Below are 21,678 nucleotides of genomic sequence, written 5' to 3'. Positions count from 1 at the left end.
TTTAATAACTAATCTTGGTACGTTAAAAAGTACTTGCAACATTCTTAATATTTTGGAAAATCATGACTGTCACGTTTTTTTGATTGTTCCCTACATCTATTCCTAAAAAGAATGTAGGCTTATATTAAAACAAAATTTTACATTCTTCCATCTTTGTTTTAAATTATATTTTACTCACTTAATTGTAAGATTATTAAATAAAGCTTTTGATTATAACTTACCTTTACCTCCATCCATCTTATACTGGAATTAAACCATATAGAAAAAACATTTTTTCATTAATATTACCAGATGTGTCAACAGTGTGATTTATTTTTAGTTATGTAATGAGAAAAATACTTGGGTGTAGATTTTCCAAAAATGATAACCTTGAAATTAATGAAATGATCATTAAAAGATTTCTAGGTTTTGCTTTCTTATAAAAAAATATTTAGAATTTCACAGTGAAGAGGTCCTAAATTCCTCAAACATAAAATTATATAAAAATAGAAGACATAGACATCTTTAACTCTTTAATCCTTTGATTAAGCAGCAAGCATATCACTCTTCCAGGCCAAACACTGCTTAAACAAAAAAGAAAAATAATGACGTGCAAAATATTTACAAAATATGCAAAGCACACAATAAAGACATCTCACTATATACATGTGTCATATTACTACGGAAGCTAAGATTTTTCTACTGTGTGCTCTAGTGTATGTAAATCAAATTACAGCACATCCCTCAGATACAGCACCTTGACCAATGGCTGGGATAGAACAGATTTTAAATGAGTCACAATATACTTAACTGCTGGACAGATACTGGTGCTGACCAACTTGACTGACATATCCCACATACTGCATACTGAAGGTCTACTGACAAGAGACAAGACAATAAAAGCTGTATAGTATGCACATATGCAAGACAATCTAAGTACTTTAAAAATGCTTTAGATATTTTAAGATTTATAACTGTCCCCCGTGGCTTTTAAAGTAAAAATAAGTATAAATTCTTGAATATTAAGAATTTTAAATCAGATTTTTATCTTGTTATAATCCAGGGGCAGCAACCATTTAAGATGATCCAATGAGAAAAAAAATGACACATCCTGGAAAAAGTTTATGCCAGAATTTAAGGTCCTTATGGACAGAAGCAGTCTAAACCTCAAAATTAAAACTAATCAATGGATTTAAGTCTATAACTCTTTAAAGCTTTAGAGCCAATGGCAGGGACTATTTTCCCAATATTTTGGGAATATATGTCCTCTCAAAACATAAATTAGCGCCTTAGACGTTGACCATTTTGTGAAGTAGTTCTAAATGTGATGAGAATGTGAATGTGCAAACATTTAGCCTTAACTTCCACTAGTATAGCAATCTAAGTGATCTGTACCTTTGCACAAGTCATGATTCCAATATGAAATCATTGTATCAAAAATATTAGTAACACATTGTTGATAAATACTATCACTTGTAAAATATTCTTTGTAGGTGCTTAATGATTATGTGTTGAATTAAGAAGACTTGAAATGTTTGTTTCTTTATAAAAAGGGGTGTCAGCATTTTAAGTGTTGTAACAGCACAACTGTGACAATATACTGATACATCTTTAGATAACACGCAACAAATTCTTAAATTTACTTTATGAAATAATGTTGATGATTTAACCCTAAACCAAACCCACGAGTACAGGTCAGCTGCAAGGAATACACAAACGTATCCAAAGAGTACAATAGAGATTTATCAAGAAAACATCCTTTATATTAAATGCAGACCATATTAATAAGTATGAGGGAAATTTTAAGTTCAGAACCTAAACACAAAAACGGTATTGTAAATAAATGCTTCCATAACCACTATCTCCACATAACTGACAAAATATAATTCTCTTCTAAAGTCCCCAAATGTAGGCAACTACTAGTTAAAAGCAGATAGCACTTAGAAACGTTAAAAAAAAAAACCAAATTAACTCCATTTTCAAGGAACTTAAAGACATTATACTTCAATAAACTAAGTCTTCATTTGTATGTAAAATTATTATTCCAATCTTACTACTCAAAGATGATGGGTCAATGACCTTTAAGCAACAACTTTGCACTAGGACCCTAAACTGTATGTTAAAGGGTTAGTAGGTTCAGTACATTCTTTGTGGTTTCACATAATTGCTTTGCAATTGATTAAACTGCTTTCTTTTAAAGGAATATATTAAAATTCCTTTAGGAAAAAAAGCAAGATTTTTTGAAAAAAGGGATATGCAGCTAAAATTTCTTATATATGCATTAAATGAACATATGTCAAAATCTGAAATGCAGGCTATTTATTCTTGCACTCCTAACATAGGAAAATGTTAAAAATTAAATTAAAGAAAAAAAGTCAAACATCCTTAAGAAACTTAAGGAGTTTTCATAATTCCTAAGTCAATATTCCTGTACTAAAAGCCTTGACTATGAAAAGGCAGGAATATAAAGAATTTCAATAAAATAAATACAGTAAAAACAAAAAAACCTTGGTATATAGAATACTTAATCTTTTTTTTTTTCTTTTATGAGATCACGTCGCTGAACGTACACTCTAGTAAGGAGGCTAACTGTAGGTTTTTTGTTGTATAACATTTCAGTTGCATGAATTAAAAAATTTCTTAGACATCCACTTATGCTAGCCCACTGCCACAGAACTAGTGTGCAGCCTCAGTATCTAGGAAGGATTATTCTTTCCTCTTTTGCATCAATCAGATGAGCAGTGGTATAACGATGGGGTGAAAAGTTACTGCAGCTCTGTCCAACTTAATTTTAGTGCAGTGAGGACTGTGAATCTGTCTGAATTCCGATAAGTGATGGTGGCTGTTGACCACCAACTGTGGACAACACTGGTCTTGGGTTTAGACGGGGTGGCATAGAATTAGCAGGGCGAATGAGAGGTGGTGGAGGCTGATTTAGAGTTGGCCGGGGCTGGATGAACCGAGCCTGCTGCTGGAGTGGAGGAGGCTGCCGGTGAAGAGCGGGGGCAGCAGGCAGTGTTGGACGAAGCAGCGGTGGAGGCTGGTTCAGGGTGGCAATGGGGGCTGTTGGTGTTGGAGTGGATGACGGGGCAGGAGGTGATGGACCCAGAGTCCGAGGAGCCTGTGGGGTCTGTGCCTAGAGGTGAGGAAACAAAAATACACGTATGAGATGATAGTTCCTAATGAACTTAATACAATATAGTTTGGGCTGTCACAGGAAAAACAAAACAAATCAAAACAAAACAAAAACAACACAAGTGTTTTTTGGAAGCAGAAGCTTCTTTTATTTTAAACAAAACAAAACAAAAAACCAAAAACCGAAAAAGCAACAAAGCTACCAAACAGGCATCTTTATTAGTAAACAGCTTAACACTGGAAATAAAAATAAGACTTATGAAAGAGCAATACACTCTCCATTCTTCTAGGACCAGAACTTAGCATGTCATTATGACTTAAGAGTCACGAGAGATGCACCACTGAGTAAGTGTATTGTCAACCTTTCATGCTCATTTAGCTAGTCCTCTGACAAATTAACCTTACAGAACACCACACAAAATGGTGAATCCTCAACTCATATTAGCTCAAATTCCATACACAAACACACCTCCTCTTCTTCATCAGTGCTCTTCCCTGATGGCACATTAGAAGCACTTTTTGTCTCCTCCCCTAAAGTAGAAGCATCACCATTAGAAGCCTGGGTTCCTTGTTCTGCTTCCCACTCCTGCAATACCTCCTCTAAGTTAAACCGACGCCTGTAGTTTACAAAGAAGTTCTTCACTTGGCCAACAGTCTTGTTGCCAATTACATCTGCAATAGCTTGAAAATCTTTACCATATTTGCGGACACCTGGAAGGCAAAGTAAATAATACACCTGTGAAGGATCAATAAGGAGAGCTGTGTGTACTATACATCATGCACACACAAAAGATACCAGCAATGAAAATCCTTTCTGATAAACTCTGCTCATTTCTCAATTCTGAGATACAGGCTAAGATATCAGGGTCACAGATGAAAACTATCAATTATGTCATTTCATCGAGCCAGCCACTTGCCTTCAACTGAACAATCAGAAACTTACCATTTTTTACATACTCAGTTATTTTCTCCAATCCTCTCTTGAACTCTCAAATACAGTCCATTTATTGTAAAGCATTGAATTCTTTGTTCCATCCTCAATTCCACATTCATTTATTTCCCTAGTAGCCAGTCACCTAAATTTGAGCAACACCGTTTGTAAACAAAACTGGATGGGAATGAGCCATCTCTTTTATCCCCTCAATGGACTGAGTGAATAGTCTTAGGGTTCCCCCATTAAGAAAAGCATTTTAATTTTGGTCTTAATACAAACTTCAGCATGATTACTTGCCTATCTCACCAGGGTACCGATGAATAGAAATGAGATAAGAATTTAAACATAAAAGGCAGGAGAATTATCACAATCTGACGGATAAAAAAAGGGAAGCTATTTTTCAGTTACTTGGATTTTAACTCAACTAAGTTCTAAAGACTGTATGTATGAAGGATTCCTGTCTATGCCCTACAGCCTAAAGAACAAGGTTATAGTAGTGACTGCTCGGAGAGCACTTGTACTTATCATCACTACCTTAAATTTAAGAAGGATTGTACATTCAGTTATTTGAGAACCTAACTTTTCATTATGGAAATTTTAATATAATGAAGGATAATATTTGCCTTATGAACTTGACATAGTCAATTATGCTACAGAATTTTAAATGACTTTATATAATCAGATGGATAATAATTTGCTTTTAAGGGCTCATTCTAGAAAGAGACACACTTAGCTCAAAATGTAAAAGTTGTCAAAAAATTTTGATTTTACAATTTGATAACTGCTTTTTAAAACACCAGAAAACAGCAACTCATTAATTACAGAGATGAGAAAGGAGAAAAAAAATTCTGATGCTTGTGATATTAAAGTCTGTAATTTAACCTAAGCAACCAGAAATAGGGGGATTTAAATAAACTTAACATGCATACAAGCACAGATGAGAGAATAATATAAGGATATGTTATTACCCCAGCAGAAATGATAGATATAGTCTTACTGATACCTATTGGTATGATATACACAATCACCTTAAAGCACCATCATGATATAACATAATTCCTGTTTTTAAATTCTGCCCTTATTTTATACTGAGAACTTGGGAACAAGTATCGCTTGCTACATTCACCCAGCTAGGCTTGACTCTACGGGGAGTTCCTTCATCTTAGAGCATTTTGGGCAGGAGGTCTGACATTACTAAGCTATAACCATATCTCATCTTTAATAGAGAGTTTTGGGTTTGTAAACTGCTCATTTTTTTCTGTTTTCAAACAGAAAGACATATGTATGACTATAAAGTAATAATAATACTTAAACATTGTTTACAGTATTTCAGCAACATAAATGATTTATATTCTCTTTAAATCCACAAGCTGATTTCCAGTTTGAACTTCATAACTGAGTATAAATTCTAGTGGTGACTAGGTTCCACTGAGGGTTTATTTTGCAATAAAAATCCAAGGTTATTTCATATTAGGAACTATTACTATATATTCAAGTACTTCTCTACTACTTATACTTTGGAAAATAGCAACTCATATGAGATTGCTGCACTGAAAAATCACTACTAATTAAAAATCAGATACGGTGTTTTATCAGTATACTAATTTTCATAAGAGATATTTAATTTACATTCTAGAAATGACCAAACCTACTGAATACATGAGTTTAGAAATGAAAATCTTAAATAAATCCCGGATTAGATCTGTCTTCATAGCAAGAAGTCACACTAAGACTGACTCTGACTCCAAGTCTGAAGATTTATAACTCTCAGAACACCTATTTGTTTAGCAAATAAATTCCAAAACCTACTTCTAAGTTGTCCCCATGTCTGATTCCATTGTATACCCATCCCCTCTTCTTCTGACTCTATTCTGTTTGATCTTCCACTTTATTTTCTCTTGCTCAATGGATTTTATCTTGTCACCAATATTGTTGCATTTTCAGAATTACAAACTCCAAAACCAAAATTATTTTCTATAGGAGCTTTAGTTTTCCCACACACTTTGGATATCAAGGACTTTTTCCAAGTCACCTAGGTTCTGAGTCACCTAGATATGTTTATTATTAACTCATGTATGCCAGTCTTATATCAACGACTTTGCAAAATCTTAAAGACCACACCGACTTCTGTAGTCTGGCTGAGAATAAGTGGGCCCGGATATTAATGTCCTCAGCCTGCAGGATGGCTGGGCAGGGTTTGGAATAGCTCAAGCTCCTTGGCAATCTCCTCTGGACAACAGTGGCCTCATTTATTTGCCCCAGTGTGTTGTGACAAATTTCATATTTTCTCTGTGTGCCACAATGTGAAAAGGGTTGGGAAGTACTGTCCTATGGAAAACAAATCAGCACCAGCATTCCTACAATGCTCAGTACACGGGAAGTGCTCAGGAAATATAACTGATTTTTCTTCCCTATAAGGCTTCATTCTATTTTTCTTCCCCAAACCACACGAGTCACATATGGCTGACTTCTTTATCACCTTCACACTCCCCATGACGCTGCTCAACAGCATATTTTGGTTAGAGGGTGCAATTCTTCAGCTCTATACTGTGGCTGATAACTAGGCAAACTCGAGTGAAACACCAACAGGAGACTTAATGGGACTGCTCCTTCAGAAGACTCCCCAGTTAGGCTTCTGGAGGACAAACTAGCAGGGGTAGGTAGCAATGCGAGCAACTAACTTTCACAACATATGACATCAGAGCTACTTTAGTTCCAATCTGTACCTGAGAGAAGGGTGGTCCATTCGTTTTTCACAGTTTATAATAAACTAGGCCACCTGATTGCCTTATCAGCAAGGGAGTTAAATGAAGTGATTAAATCTCTCTGCCTGAAGATGTAAAAGGCTTAGGTCCATCTGAACCATGGTTTTAAATTAAACTTCTCACCTTTAGGGCAAGTGGTCAGTTTTCAAAGGTTAATGGAAGAAAACTTTAGAGAACCCTGGAAGAGGTAACTTATAAATTTCCCGGGGAGAGAAAAAAAATGTTTTCAGTCAAATTTCTAAATTTCATTTGAAAGTTACAATGAAACAACCTGGCTTCCTATGCTGGCAGATGATACTTTATAATCTTTAATATATACTTTTAAAGTTGTGTTTGGGAATTAACATAATATCATTAGGATACTGTTATCATCACGTTTTATGAAAGCCCACATTTTCCAACCACTATTCTATACCACCCAACAAAAAAAACATACATTTATATTTTTTGAGCTTTGGCTAGTAACATAGTAACTTCAGGAGCATTTGTAATATGGTATTTCCCAACTCTGGACAGGGAATTATAGACTTTTTTTTTTCTTAGATAGAAGGGATATCAGGAATTTGCTTTTGCTATGTTTAAAAAGTTATTTTTAAGGGCCGGCCCCGTGGCTTAGTGGTTAAGTGAGTGTGCTCCACTGCTGGCGACCCGGGTTCGGATCCCGGGCTCGCACCGACGCGCTGCTTCTCTGGCCATGCTGAGGCCGCGTCCCACATACAGCAACTAGAAGGATGTGCAGCTGTGACACACAACTATCTACTGGGGCTTTGGGGGGAAAAATAAATAAATAAAATCTTTAAAAAAAAAAAAAGTTATTTTTAAAATCTGATTTTGGATTACCAAAAAAAAAAAAAAAAAAAAGCCAAAATGTTACAGTGGCAAGCTGCTTCTAACTAAAGTGAAATTTTGGGGGATTGTTTTTCCTGCTTTTTACAGCAAAATTTCTTAAAGTGAGGATATATTTAGTATAATTTAAAAATGATAATTTTTCAAAAATGTATTTTTGAAATAAGAACATAGCAACATCCAGAAACTCCAGGAATGTGGTTCTTTCCTATCAATAGAGATTAATTTTAAACTCAAATCATTTGGGAACATGCATTTCCTTCCAACTCCTGTAAATCTCTTCAAGAATTCAAATTAAAGAAGGTCAAAAAGATATCAACAGCAGTGGAACAGTGATTGGTGCATCTAAGCGACGGCTAAAAGTCAAAATCATATATTCCCTTTCCAGTGTCTAGTCTTTCTCTTCTGAGTCTTGCATTCCCATCTTCCTTGTTATAAGTTAAATTTCATCACAAAAATGTTGGGAATTTTGAATCATTAATTATTTGAAGCAAGTGCATCAGAGGGCTGATGATTATACTTTTGGGCCTCCACTGTTATGATATCTGTTATCATAGGAGAAACTCTCTAAGTAAATAGGTGCCTTTTAGATGGAAGTATGAATCCCCTATCCCCACTTCCTTTTGATTGTTCATGTACAGGGTTACAATCCTTATTCTTAATCAACTGCCAAATCTCTTTTTTCCCCTACTTTAGGAACCATTCTAGCTTTTTTTTTTAAGTATGAGATAAAATTAGAAAGAAGACAATTTCTAGACTTGCAACTTCATTTCTCCTAAAAAGGCATGAATGTGCGAACTACAGGGGTAGAAGGTAACATTTAACTGTAAGCATTTCCCGTTTTATATGAGAAGGCAGGCAATATGAAAAAAACCCTAAAAATTAAAGTTGACATCTTGATAAAATTGGAAAAAAATTTCGTTGTTGTTTATCCTAAAATAGCACAAATATTTCAGATGGAGTACATATTTTTTTTTTAGCACTAATGACTACGAAATGAATACATTTAAGAGGAGACCTAAAATATTGTATACCATGCATCTCCCCCATACACTTTAAAGGTAAATGTTTTGTGCTATCATTTAAATGTATTGTTATTTTTTGAAAACAGCTAATAATTGTTCCATTTTACATGAAAAAAATATACCTAGAATCTAATTCCTTTTTTAATTATTGCTAAATAAGGAATGTTTATCATATGAACATCAAGATTGATTTTAGGATAATTTCTAAAAGCACTATAGATTAGAAAAAAATATATATGACACAAGCTACAAACAGGGATATTTCACCATTAATGCAAATATGTGAAGACTATAATTGGTCTGTTAACTAATTTTTTATAACAGAAAATTTAGATACTTAAGGCTGGAATAGATCACAGAAATTGCAGAAAGACCATTCTTGGCAAGTATTTTAAGAGAATTAAATTATCGGCATTTATAATATCCCACTTGGGGATCTTAAAGAATGTTATTGAAAGTTATAACGTATCTAGAACTAAAACTAACATAATAAAGTGATAGATTACAGAAGTACAAATAAACATTCCTATTTGGTCTGAGCATGATTTTTTTCCCCTTCCAAATAAGGGAGAAAGAAGAAAAATAGTTTATTAATTATTTACATATTTATTACTCGAATAATAGCTACTTATTTAAGTATTTGTTCTTTCAATGGTTAGTATTTAGTTAACAACAATATGAGGAGAGGGGAAGTAAAGTGGGAAATATATATTTAAACCCTAGGGAATGATATTAATATATTTATTTGGTTTTAAAAGAGTTATAAAGAAAAGTTTATTTAATAGTAGAGTTATAAATCTCACTAGTGACATTAGAGTCAATATTTCTCTTTCCTGACTGTAATAGTCAACTATGAGCAAGATAAAATAAAGCATTTAATAAATCAGTGTCAAATGAGAATATATGTAAAATGCCTTGAATATAAAGTGCTAAATTAAAACATGTTAATATCAAAACATAAATGAATTATTATTACTTAATAAAACTGAAATGGCCATAAGAATATCACATAAAGGTTTATCATAAATAAGGATTAAAAAGAAGAAAACAATTGCCTACTTAGATAAGTACTTCTGGATAGCAAACTATAAACAGGTTAAAATAAAACTGCAGTTATGTACCTTAACCACACAGACTCAGGTACAGGTGACATTATTATATGATTATACCGTTTATAAGACACACTTCTGAGCATTATATAAATGTGTGGGTACATGAGGCAAAAATGGTACTTTTTAATTTTCCCTAAAATAACTATTTTGGACACAATAGCTTTATATTGTTTTATGTAACAACAACAACAAAAAACTCCAAAAAGCAAAAACAGAAAAACTAAAAAACCCAAAGTGAAAACAAAAATTCCACACAGAGAGTCAAAATAAATAAATAAAAACAAAGACATCCACATATTAAGAAAGTGCTTTCAAAATCCTAAGAACATGCATATTTCTGTATAAATTACTGCATTAATGTATTTTATTTAAGGATTACTTTTTAAATTGTGCATAAGAATGTAATACTGAATATACCTCAGTAGAGAGGAAATGTTTGATTATATTTATAAACACTCCATTCTTTGAATATTTATAAGCTAAGATAATGTCCACGTATATAGCTCAAACTATATATGTAAATCTTGCCATCATCCCTTCCCTTGAATGCAGGTTTGCATGATATCCAACCGAGCCATAAGATTCAATAGACTCTACCACATAAAGTAGTGCTGTAGAACAGTATCAAATCCTGAGTGCTGTATAGAGAAACGTTAGCCTAGATTTTCCTAGGTGCTTCTCTTTAGAAAATTCTTTCGCTAGCATAATTCTTATACTAGAGTACAGAAGTAAAAAACTAACCTTTAAGCAACTGAGTACTGAAAACCAGGGTTAAATTCTAGAGGGTACATACACTACAATGGAGAGAAACAGGCTTTACAACAACAGCAATGCCTACTCATATAACTATGTTAGAGCTATAAGTTATAGTTCTAACTCAGTATGAAGCGGTCACTGAAAATACTAATTTTTTAATCAAAAATTTGAATTGTCAGTTTCTAATTTTAAAGCAGCTATTATTGAACATTACAAACGAATTAAACTTTGTTCTGACTCATTCAGAAACTTAAGTTATACAATTATAGCCATGCTCAATGCACATCCAGGACCCTGCAACCATAGGATCAAGTATTTTTATTTATGAAATGACTGTGTTTTGCTGTATAGGCCAAAGAGGACGCTAACATCATCCTGTGACATTTTCAAATCACACTGGCTGGGTAATTCTTACTCATTCAAATCAAAATGGCAGTCATCTATCAATCAATCTTTAATTTCATTATTCACATCCAAATGATACTTCCACTGCATTTTTGAGTTAAATATGTTCTCTATGTTTGAATACCTGGAAATATTTTTAAAGGTATACTTATATGTTTCACTGGGGCCCAACTCTCTTACAGTAGTTAACCTAGATAAAAAAGCTATTAGTACTCCACACAAAGAGAACTTAGCCAGGAAGAAACAAATTGTAAACCAAACTGAAAATTACACAATCAGTCCTGCAGATAGTTTATCTTGAAGGGGAAAAAAATCTACACACTGAATAAAAATATACAATTTGCCCTTGTTTAAGTAATTCAAACATGAGAAAATCCAAGTTCATAATGATTCCAATTTTCCCATGGGTATTCATGAATCAAAAACTGTTCTGCCATATAATTCAACAAAGCATTCTTATAAATAGTGCATTTAAAATGCTATTATATATTTTTTGATATATCTCAAGTCTCTCTTTTGTAATATATATATTTTAAAAGCCAGGTTTCTAAACATTCAATGGCACATCTCTTAAGTAAGATATGATACACTAAAAGTTAAGCATAACATTAATATTTTCAGTACTTGACATTTATCAAATAGATGAACACTATTATACAGAGTAATTAGAGAAACCTGAACATATAATAGTTTGTTTGTGCTTTTAATGATGAGTTATCAACGACTGATATAGTAAGAATAAACCCAATTGCAGAATACTGAAGCAGAGGCACAGAAAGACCATATGACTTGTTCAAGCTTGTCATCACCATCATTTATTTAGTGCTGAGAATGTGTTACGTGCTGTTCAGGACCCAAAATGCACACAGGCTCAGTATGTTACATCTACAAGTACAAAACAGAATTCTTGCTCACCAGGACTTTATGGTGAACACAAGAGCCCTTTCTTGATGCATTTCTAAAGGAAGGGAAGAACTATGGTAGTCATCTTTCATGACAAGTTAAATAATTATTAACAACAATAACTGCTTATCTTTAATATACCTTGCACTGCTAGAAGCTGCTCCTCTGTGGTCCAACGGGCATTAATTTTCTGATTTGACTACAAAATTAAAGAGAAGTTTCCTAATGAGGATATGAAGACAAGACATTTTTCCAAAGTGCTTACTTATTTTCTTTTAACTTTTCACCAAATCACAGACATGAGATTACTAAAATCCTGATTTATGAAGATTCCATTTTTATAAGGATTAAGAAATATATTCTGAGATACCTTTTACCCACACAAGAAGATAATGAAAGGGAAATGTACCAATTTGGGAGAATGAACAACATTCGCATTTATACTCTAGTCAGAGATATTAAAACTGAGGAAATCTATTAGTCACCCATTTTCCAACTGCAGTGTTCTTATCACACATTGCAAATGTTAATTTTAGCCTAGTTTTAAACATTTAAGAGACTTTATTTTCTTTAGAGATGATCTGTGACTCTCTCTAAAATTTCTTCTCTTCATATTTAGATTAACTCTATCCTCACCCCACCAAAAACAGTGTTGAATAAATTAACATAAAACTGTAGATGAGGCCTAAGTCCTAAAATATTTCTTTAAATTTCTGAAGCAGAAAGTGACCCACTGTAAGAACAGATTTTTCCCCTCAAGACCTCCCATATTTCTCCCATTATTTTTGTTTAAATAAAATCTTAGTTTAGGATTTTTATTATGGCAATATTACAGTATTAAACACTCAATCAAATTTCATTAGTGTACAAACTGCCCAGATAAAGGGGCCTAAAGTAACACACGGACATGTAGGGCAAAACAGAAAGAAAGGCTTCCTTTGAGAAGTGGTTTTAGGTCTTATCTCACTCAGGGTCTTAGCAGTAAGAGTTTCTGCAGTACACAGAGGTTCTGGGTAACACCAACTTTCTCACCAGGAGTGAAGAGGTATAAGTAAGCATTATGAAGAAAGAATAAAACAAAAATTCAAAATTAAAAACAAATTCTTAGAGAAGAAAGGAAAAAGTAAAAAGAGGCTGAGTAAAGGAGGGAAAAACCTAAAACAGACAGCACTGAATTCCAGATGATGAGATTAAAAATGGACAGCAAGGCAGGCCAAGCAAAGACAGTGGATAAGCCTCAAGGTCAGGATGCCAGTGATGAGGCAAAGGAATAACAGCAAAAAGGTAAAGAGAAAGAGGGGGAACAGGACTACAGAAGCAGTAACAAGAAAAGGGTGAACCAAGACTAAAAAAATGAAAAGAAAAAGGTGATGACAGAGGAAAAAGTAGAAATTTTAAACATATATTCTTCAAAAAGAGGAGTTAACAAGAATGGAGTAGAACTAATATTTGAGTTAATACCCAGGCAATCTGATACTACCCTGGCTGTCAACGGTAGATAGAAGAGGTCCTTGGTATCCAAGGATAATTGGTACTGGAACCTATTTAAAACAGGTCCAAATATTTCAGAGTAAATCATTAAAAAATAAAGGGTTGACTGCAACTTAACTGAAATATGAAACTAAAACTTGTGAAAATTACTTGATTTAAAAAATAATGATTTTGCTTATATACTTTATTTTTTGCTATCTCTTTTCTGACTATACAATGGTATAACATTCTCCAGCTTTGAAATTTACAACATGAGCATAGAACAGGTTATTTTTGTTTTAAAGACTTCAACAATTTTCTCAAGGGCCTCTCTCAATTCTTTGTTACTCAAATTATTCTTTTTTGAAGTGCCTGTCTGTGAGTCATCATCCTTTTTTCTTCAGTTGTTAATTCTGCTAGCTACTCATTTGTCAACAGTTCTGCAAACGATTAAAGCCATTCTCCTGTACTTTCATCGACTTCATGAAGTTTTGCATCTTTTGCAAGGTTTACAATTGCATTTTGGTTTGTGCTATATTTACATTGTATTAGCAAGAGGGTAATACAAAAGGATGTTGATGTGATGATGGGATAGATTGACAGCTAGAGTTAATTAGGGGGAGTTGGGGAGTAGAGCCTAATGTTTTAAGTGCTCAGTTCAGTAGTGAATATTTTCTTGTTTAACACCTTTTGCTTCTCCATGCATCCCTTAGATTAATGAGCATTTGGATACTGAGGATCTCCTGTAGCACTACATTGCAAGTTGTTCTGAGGATTAAATTTAGAATATGTAATATATATATAAGGATATATTTAGAATATATGTAAAAAACATCTAGCACGGGGCCTGAGCAAACAGAAGTTGAAGTTGATCAATCAATGTTAAACCTGAAAGGCAGAAACTGGAGAAAAAGGTATCATTAACGACAAGGGAACAAAAAATAAAAGAGAAATAATGTGTACTATGAAAATCTATTTTTCATCTTATAAGCAAATCAGGAGATGGGATGAACACAAATAACTATTATTAAAATAAAGAAGTATAGAATATACTGGGGATTCAAAGATGAGAGGAAAAAGTCACAATGATTAGAATAGAGAAAAAGGAAAGTTGGAAGGGCTGGAGATTGAGATGGGTTTAAGAACAGGAGAAATTTCTAAAAGGTAAAGGTGAGGAAAAGGCATACCATGTATAGGGAACAACAGGATTTGTGTCAGGAAGAAATGATAAATAAGCCTGGAAAGTTGGTGATACTTAACTAAAATACGGTAAGGGCCACTTTTGGAAGGGCAGTAAATATCAAGGTTGATGAGTTCACATTAAATTTAATGAGCAATAGTTTTTTGGGAGAGAAAGCAGGGAGAGAGAGGAAGGCTTATAGACAGAATAAGGCTTTAAACCTAGAAAGCTGGGAGAAAAGTGATGCTGTTAAGGTCCTAAGAAGTTTTAGAAATGCTGATTTGGGAGATGTGGGAAGGGAAGGCTAAGATCATGAATTTAACTTGGGCTACATTGAAAATGCAGTATTAGGCAGGACATTTGGGTGGAACTCAGGTTCCACCTGAGGCTAAACTAGATTCGTCTATACAAACACATTTTTAAGGATCTGGAAAATGTTTATGAGGGAAAACAATGGAGTCACAGCTTGCTCAGACGTGAGGTTCTAAAATCAGCCTACGAATTAAAAAAAAAAGTTTGTTTTTGTTTTCCAAAATTATTCTTGCAATGTTCTTATGAAGGCAGGCATGGAGATAGGCACACAATCTCTCAATAAATCCACATAGCCAGGTATTCCTCTAGCATTGGAACAGATCACTAGTTTTTCAGTTAAATCCCAGATGAAGCCTCTGGCTCAAATTTAGGGCAGTACTAAATGAAAAACATATTTAAAATATTTAAATACTAGAATCTCACTCAGTTCAAGAAGATGCTTACACAGGAGGCACGTGGAAGCTAAAACTGACTAAATGAATAGTAGATTCACAGTTCCCAGCTCCCTGCTCACTCTGGGGCACAGAGTCGATAAACGGACTTCAGGCAGAACTGCCAGCACTACTGCACTTGCTATTACTAAACATATTCTTTTTTATTTCACTGAATATCCATGGTTGCATTTGTGTCATTTAAATGTACATATGATGTGACTTTAATATAGTGAAGTGATGAGATTGTATGATATTTCCAAAAAGAAGAGAGAGAAATGAATTCTGAGCATAAAAACTTGGAGAATGCCTATATTTATGTATAGAAAGGAAAATTACAACTGAGAAGGGACATAATAGTTATAAAAGAGAACATAACCTCTCAAAAGTTAAAGGAAGAAAGAGAGGTCATCATCTATGTCAAGGGCTCAGAAACAGGCAAAGGAAATGAGGAGTTAGAGCTGTGGAGTTTGGTCATTAGCACCAATGTTCACCTTTAAGCAGAAGCTTCAGAAGAAAAATGCGGGGGTGGGTGGGTGTTAAAACTACGGAATTAAATAGTTTATGTGTGACAAAACGGAAGCAGTGGAAGAGGGGAAGACTAAAGGAGAAACAGGGTCAAAATTTTCTAAATACATAAGTTACTGATTTTTATATTCTCTTTTAAACCCAAGAAACTTCAGCAGAGATTTGTTTACCTTACAGAAAGGACAACTAAAATATATATAGGAATCTAAAATTGTATGGTAGTTGTGGTTAGCTAGGTAGTACCACTGAGAACATTCTTTTATAGCAAACCCCAGTCTGAAATACTGTTTTAAAAATAATAAAATATTAATATAAAATAAAACAATCCAATATGTAACGGCAATAATAATATAAAAGGCCCCAAAGAGCCTTCTAGAACAATCTATGACATCCTTAGTGAATTCAGCATCTTTACTGCATCTTTTCCCTGCTAAATTAATTTGTCTTCACATTCTTCCCATTTTTGTCAGTAGTAGATTCATACTATCTCTGAGTTGGAAGAGTCAGAAAAGGTTACCAAGTTAAACCTTCTACCCAATGCTGAAAATTCCATCCAACACCCATAATGAAAGGATGTCACCCATGTATTCATGAAAACATCCATACATAGATGGGGAAATTTCTACCTTCAAAAAGCACTCCCTTTTCAGTTTCCTCCTTCCTAGATTCATTAATCTCCTTGTCCCCACCTACCAACCTCTACCCAAAACAAATCAAAGCATAACCAAACATGCCACTACTCCTCCCAACACTCTCACATACTTTCAAAAAGATACATTAATTTCTACTTTGCAATGTTCTTTGGATTTATCACTTGCTGTCCATTCCTACAACTAATACCCAACCCTATCCGATACTCCTTTATCATTTACCTTATTACTCACATGCTTAGTATTTTAGCAGCTGTAAAGTTTCTAATTTATCCTGTTTAATACTGCAGGATAATTTCCCTAAAATTAAAAATTTTAATTACATCCTTCCTATATTGCAGAAACTATAGGGTCTTTCCATCTGACTTAATTTAAAAGGCAAAATTCTCTTCCTAGTTTTCACGAAGACTTTTATACTCTGGCCCTTGCCCACTGATCTCTGGCACAAAGAAGTCCCTGTTCAACTCAACCTTGTTAAAATCTTTTATACACCGTGTTCATTCGTCCTGTGCCTCCAAGTTTGCCTTCCTAAGTAGACAATATGCTTCTCGAGAAAAGAATGTTTTACACTTCCACTGAATTCTCAATAGTAACTAGCACAATAATGAGCACATAATAAGTGCTCAGGGAATACCTGTTCGGGCTTTTAAAAGTGCTTTTATTTTTCCCCACTGGATTTATATTTTCAATGTACTGTTCAACACCAACCATTGTTCATAGTATTCTCTCCACCTGCCCTTTTTGTATGTGCAAAAATCCTACTCATCCTTCAAACCTCAGCTGAAACATCCCCCTATAGGAAGTCTTCCCAGATCATCCCAGCCAGAATGAATAATGACCACTTGTTTTCCTGTAGCACTTTACTTATAAATCTATCACGTAACTTCAATCAGTTAGTCTTATAACATCTAGACTGTAAGTTCTTTTTTTAAAAGCAGGTGGAAGAATCCATCTCTTCTTCATTTTTGTGTCCCCTCTTCCCCACACGCACCTCCCACAGTGCCTTACATGAAATAGGTAATCAACAAATACTTATGGAAGTGTATGGACTTTCTTTACCAAATTTTTCCCTAAATGAAAATACAGCCAAATGAATAAGTAAAGCATTTTAGTAACTGCTTACTTCCAGTTGAGTTACATCATTTAGTAGCCTATTGTTCCAAACGTTACTGAAATTCTTTTATTAGGTATTAGGTAGAAATTCTTTAGGTTAGATATTACCTAACCGAAAGGTAAGCAGATAGATTACATGATTTTTCAAAGTCTTTACTATGACTGTTAATCTAGTATTTTGAAATACATCTATTCAGGTTGCTCTCCCCTGCAAAGCAACAGGAATAATATGATAAATATAAATATATCCTGGGCATTTGCTAGATGATAAAACATATCTATATTTTTCAAGTCATATGAGTTCAATAAATCAACCTCAAAGTAATATTCAAACTTCAATGTATGGATTGTAGAGTGTTAAGATTTTGGTTGTTTCATTTTGATCATTATCTTTACAATAAGTCAAAGGATGTAACAAATGTTTGATAACTTCTAACCCAATAACTGCATTTAAATGTGAGAATCTAATACAATTTTGCCATTATACGAAAACTTCCAAAAGAGGCAGGATGATATTAATCTAGGATTCCAATTGTACTCTAAAAATCTGAAATACAGTCAGAGTTCCACTCCTTACTAGACGCTTCTTTGAATTTATGTGAGCATCAAGTGAGGTAGCACAGAGGAAGGTTATAAATGCTATTTCATTTCCACGTCTTACTTTATATAATGTTAGTGAGTAAGAGTGAGACCATCCTGCAATTTTCTGGAAAATTTGAGATTAGAATGATCATTTCCTTGAAAATTTGGTAGACTTTTTCTGTAAAATTGTCTGGGCCTGGTGCTTTCTTAGGAGAAAAATGTTAATTCTTCCTTCATTTTATTTAATGATTATAAATTATTCAGGTTTTCTTTCTTTTTAAGACAATTTTGGTATGACATTTTTCTAGGAATTTCTAAGTTTTATTTAAATTTTCAAACTTATTGGAATAAAGTTCTTCATGGTATTTCCATGTTTTCAATATCTGTTGTATTTTTTAATTTAATTTTTAAATTATAGACATTTTAAGTTTTTTGCTTTTATGCATTTTAATGCATAATTAAATATGAAATTAAATTAATTTCAATACAAAATTTAAAATAATTTTTTGTTGCAATAATATAACATAAAGTAAAGTAGTATTCTCTGAATTCTACTGTCTCTAAATAAATAAATGTCACTAGAATGTTAGTTTACCTGTGGGTTTGGAATGAGATATTAGTCTACGTATATTTCATTCCTTTCCATTACCTAACCTTCTTGAAACAGATTCAAAACAAAGAAACAAAAACAACTTTCTTCATAATAATTCCTCCTGTTTGAAAGATTCTGAGTAACATGGCATGTGGTACATTGGTTCTGAAGCACGACTCTTCTGCTTCCCCCCAGCCCTTCACACAGACTTCATTTGCAGATATTTCAGTCAACTTGTGGTTTGGTAGGGGGGAAACATCCCATTAGGACCGAATAAGATTATTTGATTGTTACATACATAGAGACGCAAGTACAGGGTATGAAGCATAACACAGGAGTCTTAAAAAAAAAGAGAGAGAGAGAAAAGAGAAAAGACTCTATAATAGAAGCTTCTATAAAAAGACTTGATTGGACTTTATGGACATTTAAGTACTCCTATAATTATCACAAATATCAAAAAACATACTAGGTTTCAGCTGAAATACAAGTAAAACTTCAGAAAATAGTTAATCTATATCTTGTTTTTTAGAATTCATATTTTCAAGGATTAAGTAGAAGAATTTAAGTCCACATACTAGAATCCTAATAGGAAATATGAGCCAAAAGACAAATATCTTAAATTAAAAAGAGCTCCTTTTCTTGTGATCTTTTTCTTGCTGTGTTACCAATTCACACAGGTAGGAAATGGCTTTGAGTAAACACTCCTGTAGACCCAGAAATGTACTGGCTTGCTCATCAATGACCTTCTACTTTCAAATACACTGGGACTTCCTGTATAGCTATTTTCCCTAATTACTTGACTTGATATGAATTGCTAAGGGAGAAAAGAAATGATTTAATTTAAATCATTAGCCAAGTCTCAAAAGACTAACTATCTAAATGACAAAACAGACTTAACAAATCATCCACAGTATCAAATTTTCAAAGTATTAATAATACATGTGACCAAAATAGTCGTCGAATATTGGGTAAAACTCAAAAAACAAGGCTTCCCCATACTCAGTCACATGTATTCTTTAATAACATACCTCAGGAGGTTTGAATTCTTCAATCCCACCTTCCATTTTCTGTTTAAGTGCACTGTTTACTTGCTTAGCATTCTGAACCTTCAATAAAATAACCCAAAATATGAATCAGATCACATACTTAGGTGTATTTTTTTAGTACTCATAAATGAAAAGGATATATACCAAAATCCTATAAATTTTATTTCAGGAGGATAGATAGTTATCACACTTCATCACACTTAGGGTGTGATATACCAGTCATTCAACTAATATACACATCAACTAAAATTTATATATCTAATAGACTAATAGATACAGTTCATAAATCATAGTATTTGAGTATCTTTTAACAATGTCTCTCATAACTGAAGACAACTGGTATATATATAGGAATTAAATTCCATCAATATTTCTCATTACCATAATGTTTTGATCAAATAACAATTATTCTAATAAGAATAATAATGACAAGGGTGGATAATATTTATTAGGTGTTTATTATGATAAGCATCGATGCTTCCTATGTAATGCATCACTTACTTCTCACAACTACTCTATGAAGTAAGAACAATCAGTTCTGCTATAACCTGACATATGTATTCTCAAAAGTCACTGTACTATGCAAAATCACACAATAAAAGCCACAGGGCTTATGGGGAAAGGAGCTCGGGACATAATACTCAAAAACTTTATCAATGACACATAAGAAAAAGATAGGAACTCAATAAAAATTATTGCACAGTTTTACACATTCTAAATGGTAGAGAAATTTACAAATGCTACAATAAAGATGGTAATTTACCTTGAAAAAGATCTGAAAGTTGTTTATGGAAGGAAGTGGGTGTCAAAAGAGTTGCAGCTTATGACTTATTGTGAAGTGGTAGGACGGTTATTTGAAATCAGACGAAAAGTTTTAACACCAGATGTATATGTGTATGGCACGCAGTGAACTGAGGTAGCTGGTATACATTTGAAGTGTGTGGGTATGAACTCAGCTGGGTGCAGTTTCACTGACAAAAATCACATATAAACAAATACAAAATTCACATTATGCTCAAATTGTTCCCTACTATATCAGTTGTGCTGGAACAAATTCATGTTTTCAAAACAAGTGTTATAGCAGAACTGACTACTCTTATCTCCATTGTAACCATTTTACAGATGAGAAAGGTAAGGCACAGAGAAATTAAGAAACTTTCCTAAGGCTACAGATATAGGAGGTAGAACCTGAATTTGAACTATGCCCAGTTTTTAACTACTATTTCACTAGCAATATTAAGGGTTAAGATTTTTTGTTTGTTCACTTGTTTACTTTTTTCTTTTTTTTCTTCAGTATGGACAAATCAAATACTCATGAAGTGATTTGCAAAATTTTCTTCATTAGAGATCTTAAAAACACAGCTGAAATACATAAATCTAGGTTGGTTCAAATGTGGTGAGTTGGTCAGCTACGTGAGATAGACATACAGAGATAAAATATAATGTCTCAGTCTTCAAAGATTTCATAGATTAGCGGGGAGATAGATAAATATAAAAGTGTGATGAATGCTGAAACACCTAACCCAGACTTGGAGAGAGAAAGAGAGAGAACAAGAGAGTACGTGTGTTTGTATTACGAGCTAGTGAGTGTGGGTGGTGGGGAAGAGTAGGTAAAGTTTTCCAGAGGAGATGACATCTAAATTGAGTTTTAAAGGATTAACAAGAATTAAGCAGGTAGACAAGGTTTGGGGGAGGAAATGCCTTCCAGGCAGAATAGCATTTAGGAAGACAGGAAAGCCCTAAAGCATGGGCAAGCAGTTAGGCTGGGGACAAACCAAAAAATTTCACTTTTGCCTAAAGATGAAGGAAACCTAAAAGACTTTTAAGCAAAGGAGCAACGTAACCATATTTGCCGTTTAGAAAAATAATTCCAGTAGTAATTTGGAGAATAGAATAGAGTGAAGAAGATGGAAA

General features: G+C 33.6%; 1 protein-coding gene across 5 annotated transcripts in view; it reads right to left on the bottom strand.

Annotated features, from left to right (window-relative positions):
* Positions 1-495: 495 nt before the first annotated feature.
* The window catches only part of RCOR3 (REST corepressor 3), a 48,122-nt gene continuing 26,939 nt past the window's right edge, over positions 496-21,678 (bottom strand). For 3 of the 5 annotated variants that reach the window (XM_058539786.1, XM_058539787.1, XM_058539791.1), the window contains 4 exons: positions 19,747-19,824; positions 12,002-12,059; positions 3,584-3,825; positions 496-3,115 (listed from right to left, as the gene is read on the bottom strand). In XM_058539786.1, coding sequence (XP_058395769.1) covers positions 2,771-3,115; positions 3,584-3,825; positions 12,002-12,059; positions 19,747-19,824 — 723 coding nt within the window. In that variant the 3' untranslated portion in view covers positions 496-2,770. Of the gene's footprint in view, positions 3,116-3,186; positions 3,826-12,001; positions 12,060-19,746; positions 19,825-21,678 lie in introns of those variants that run through there. The other 2 variants (XM_058539789.1, XM_058539788.1) reach the window with 2 other exon arrangements.

The sequence above is a fragment of the Diceros bicornis genome, chromosome 4 (genome assembly GCF_020826845.1).
Source record: "Diceros bicornis minor isolate mBicDic1 chromosome 4, mDicBic1.mat.cur, whole genome shotgun sequence".
NCBI lineage: Eukaryota > Metazoa > Chordata > Mammalia > Perissodactyla > Rhinocerotidae > Diceros > Diceros bicornis.
Note: the sequence above shows the minus strand (reverse complement) of the source record. Positions and strands in the feature narration are given on the sequence as shown.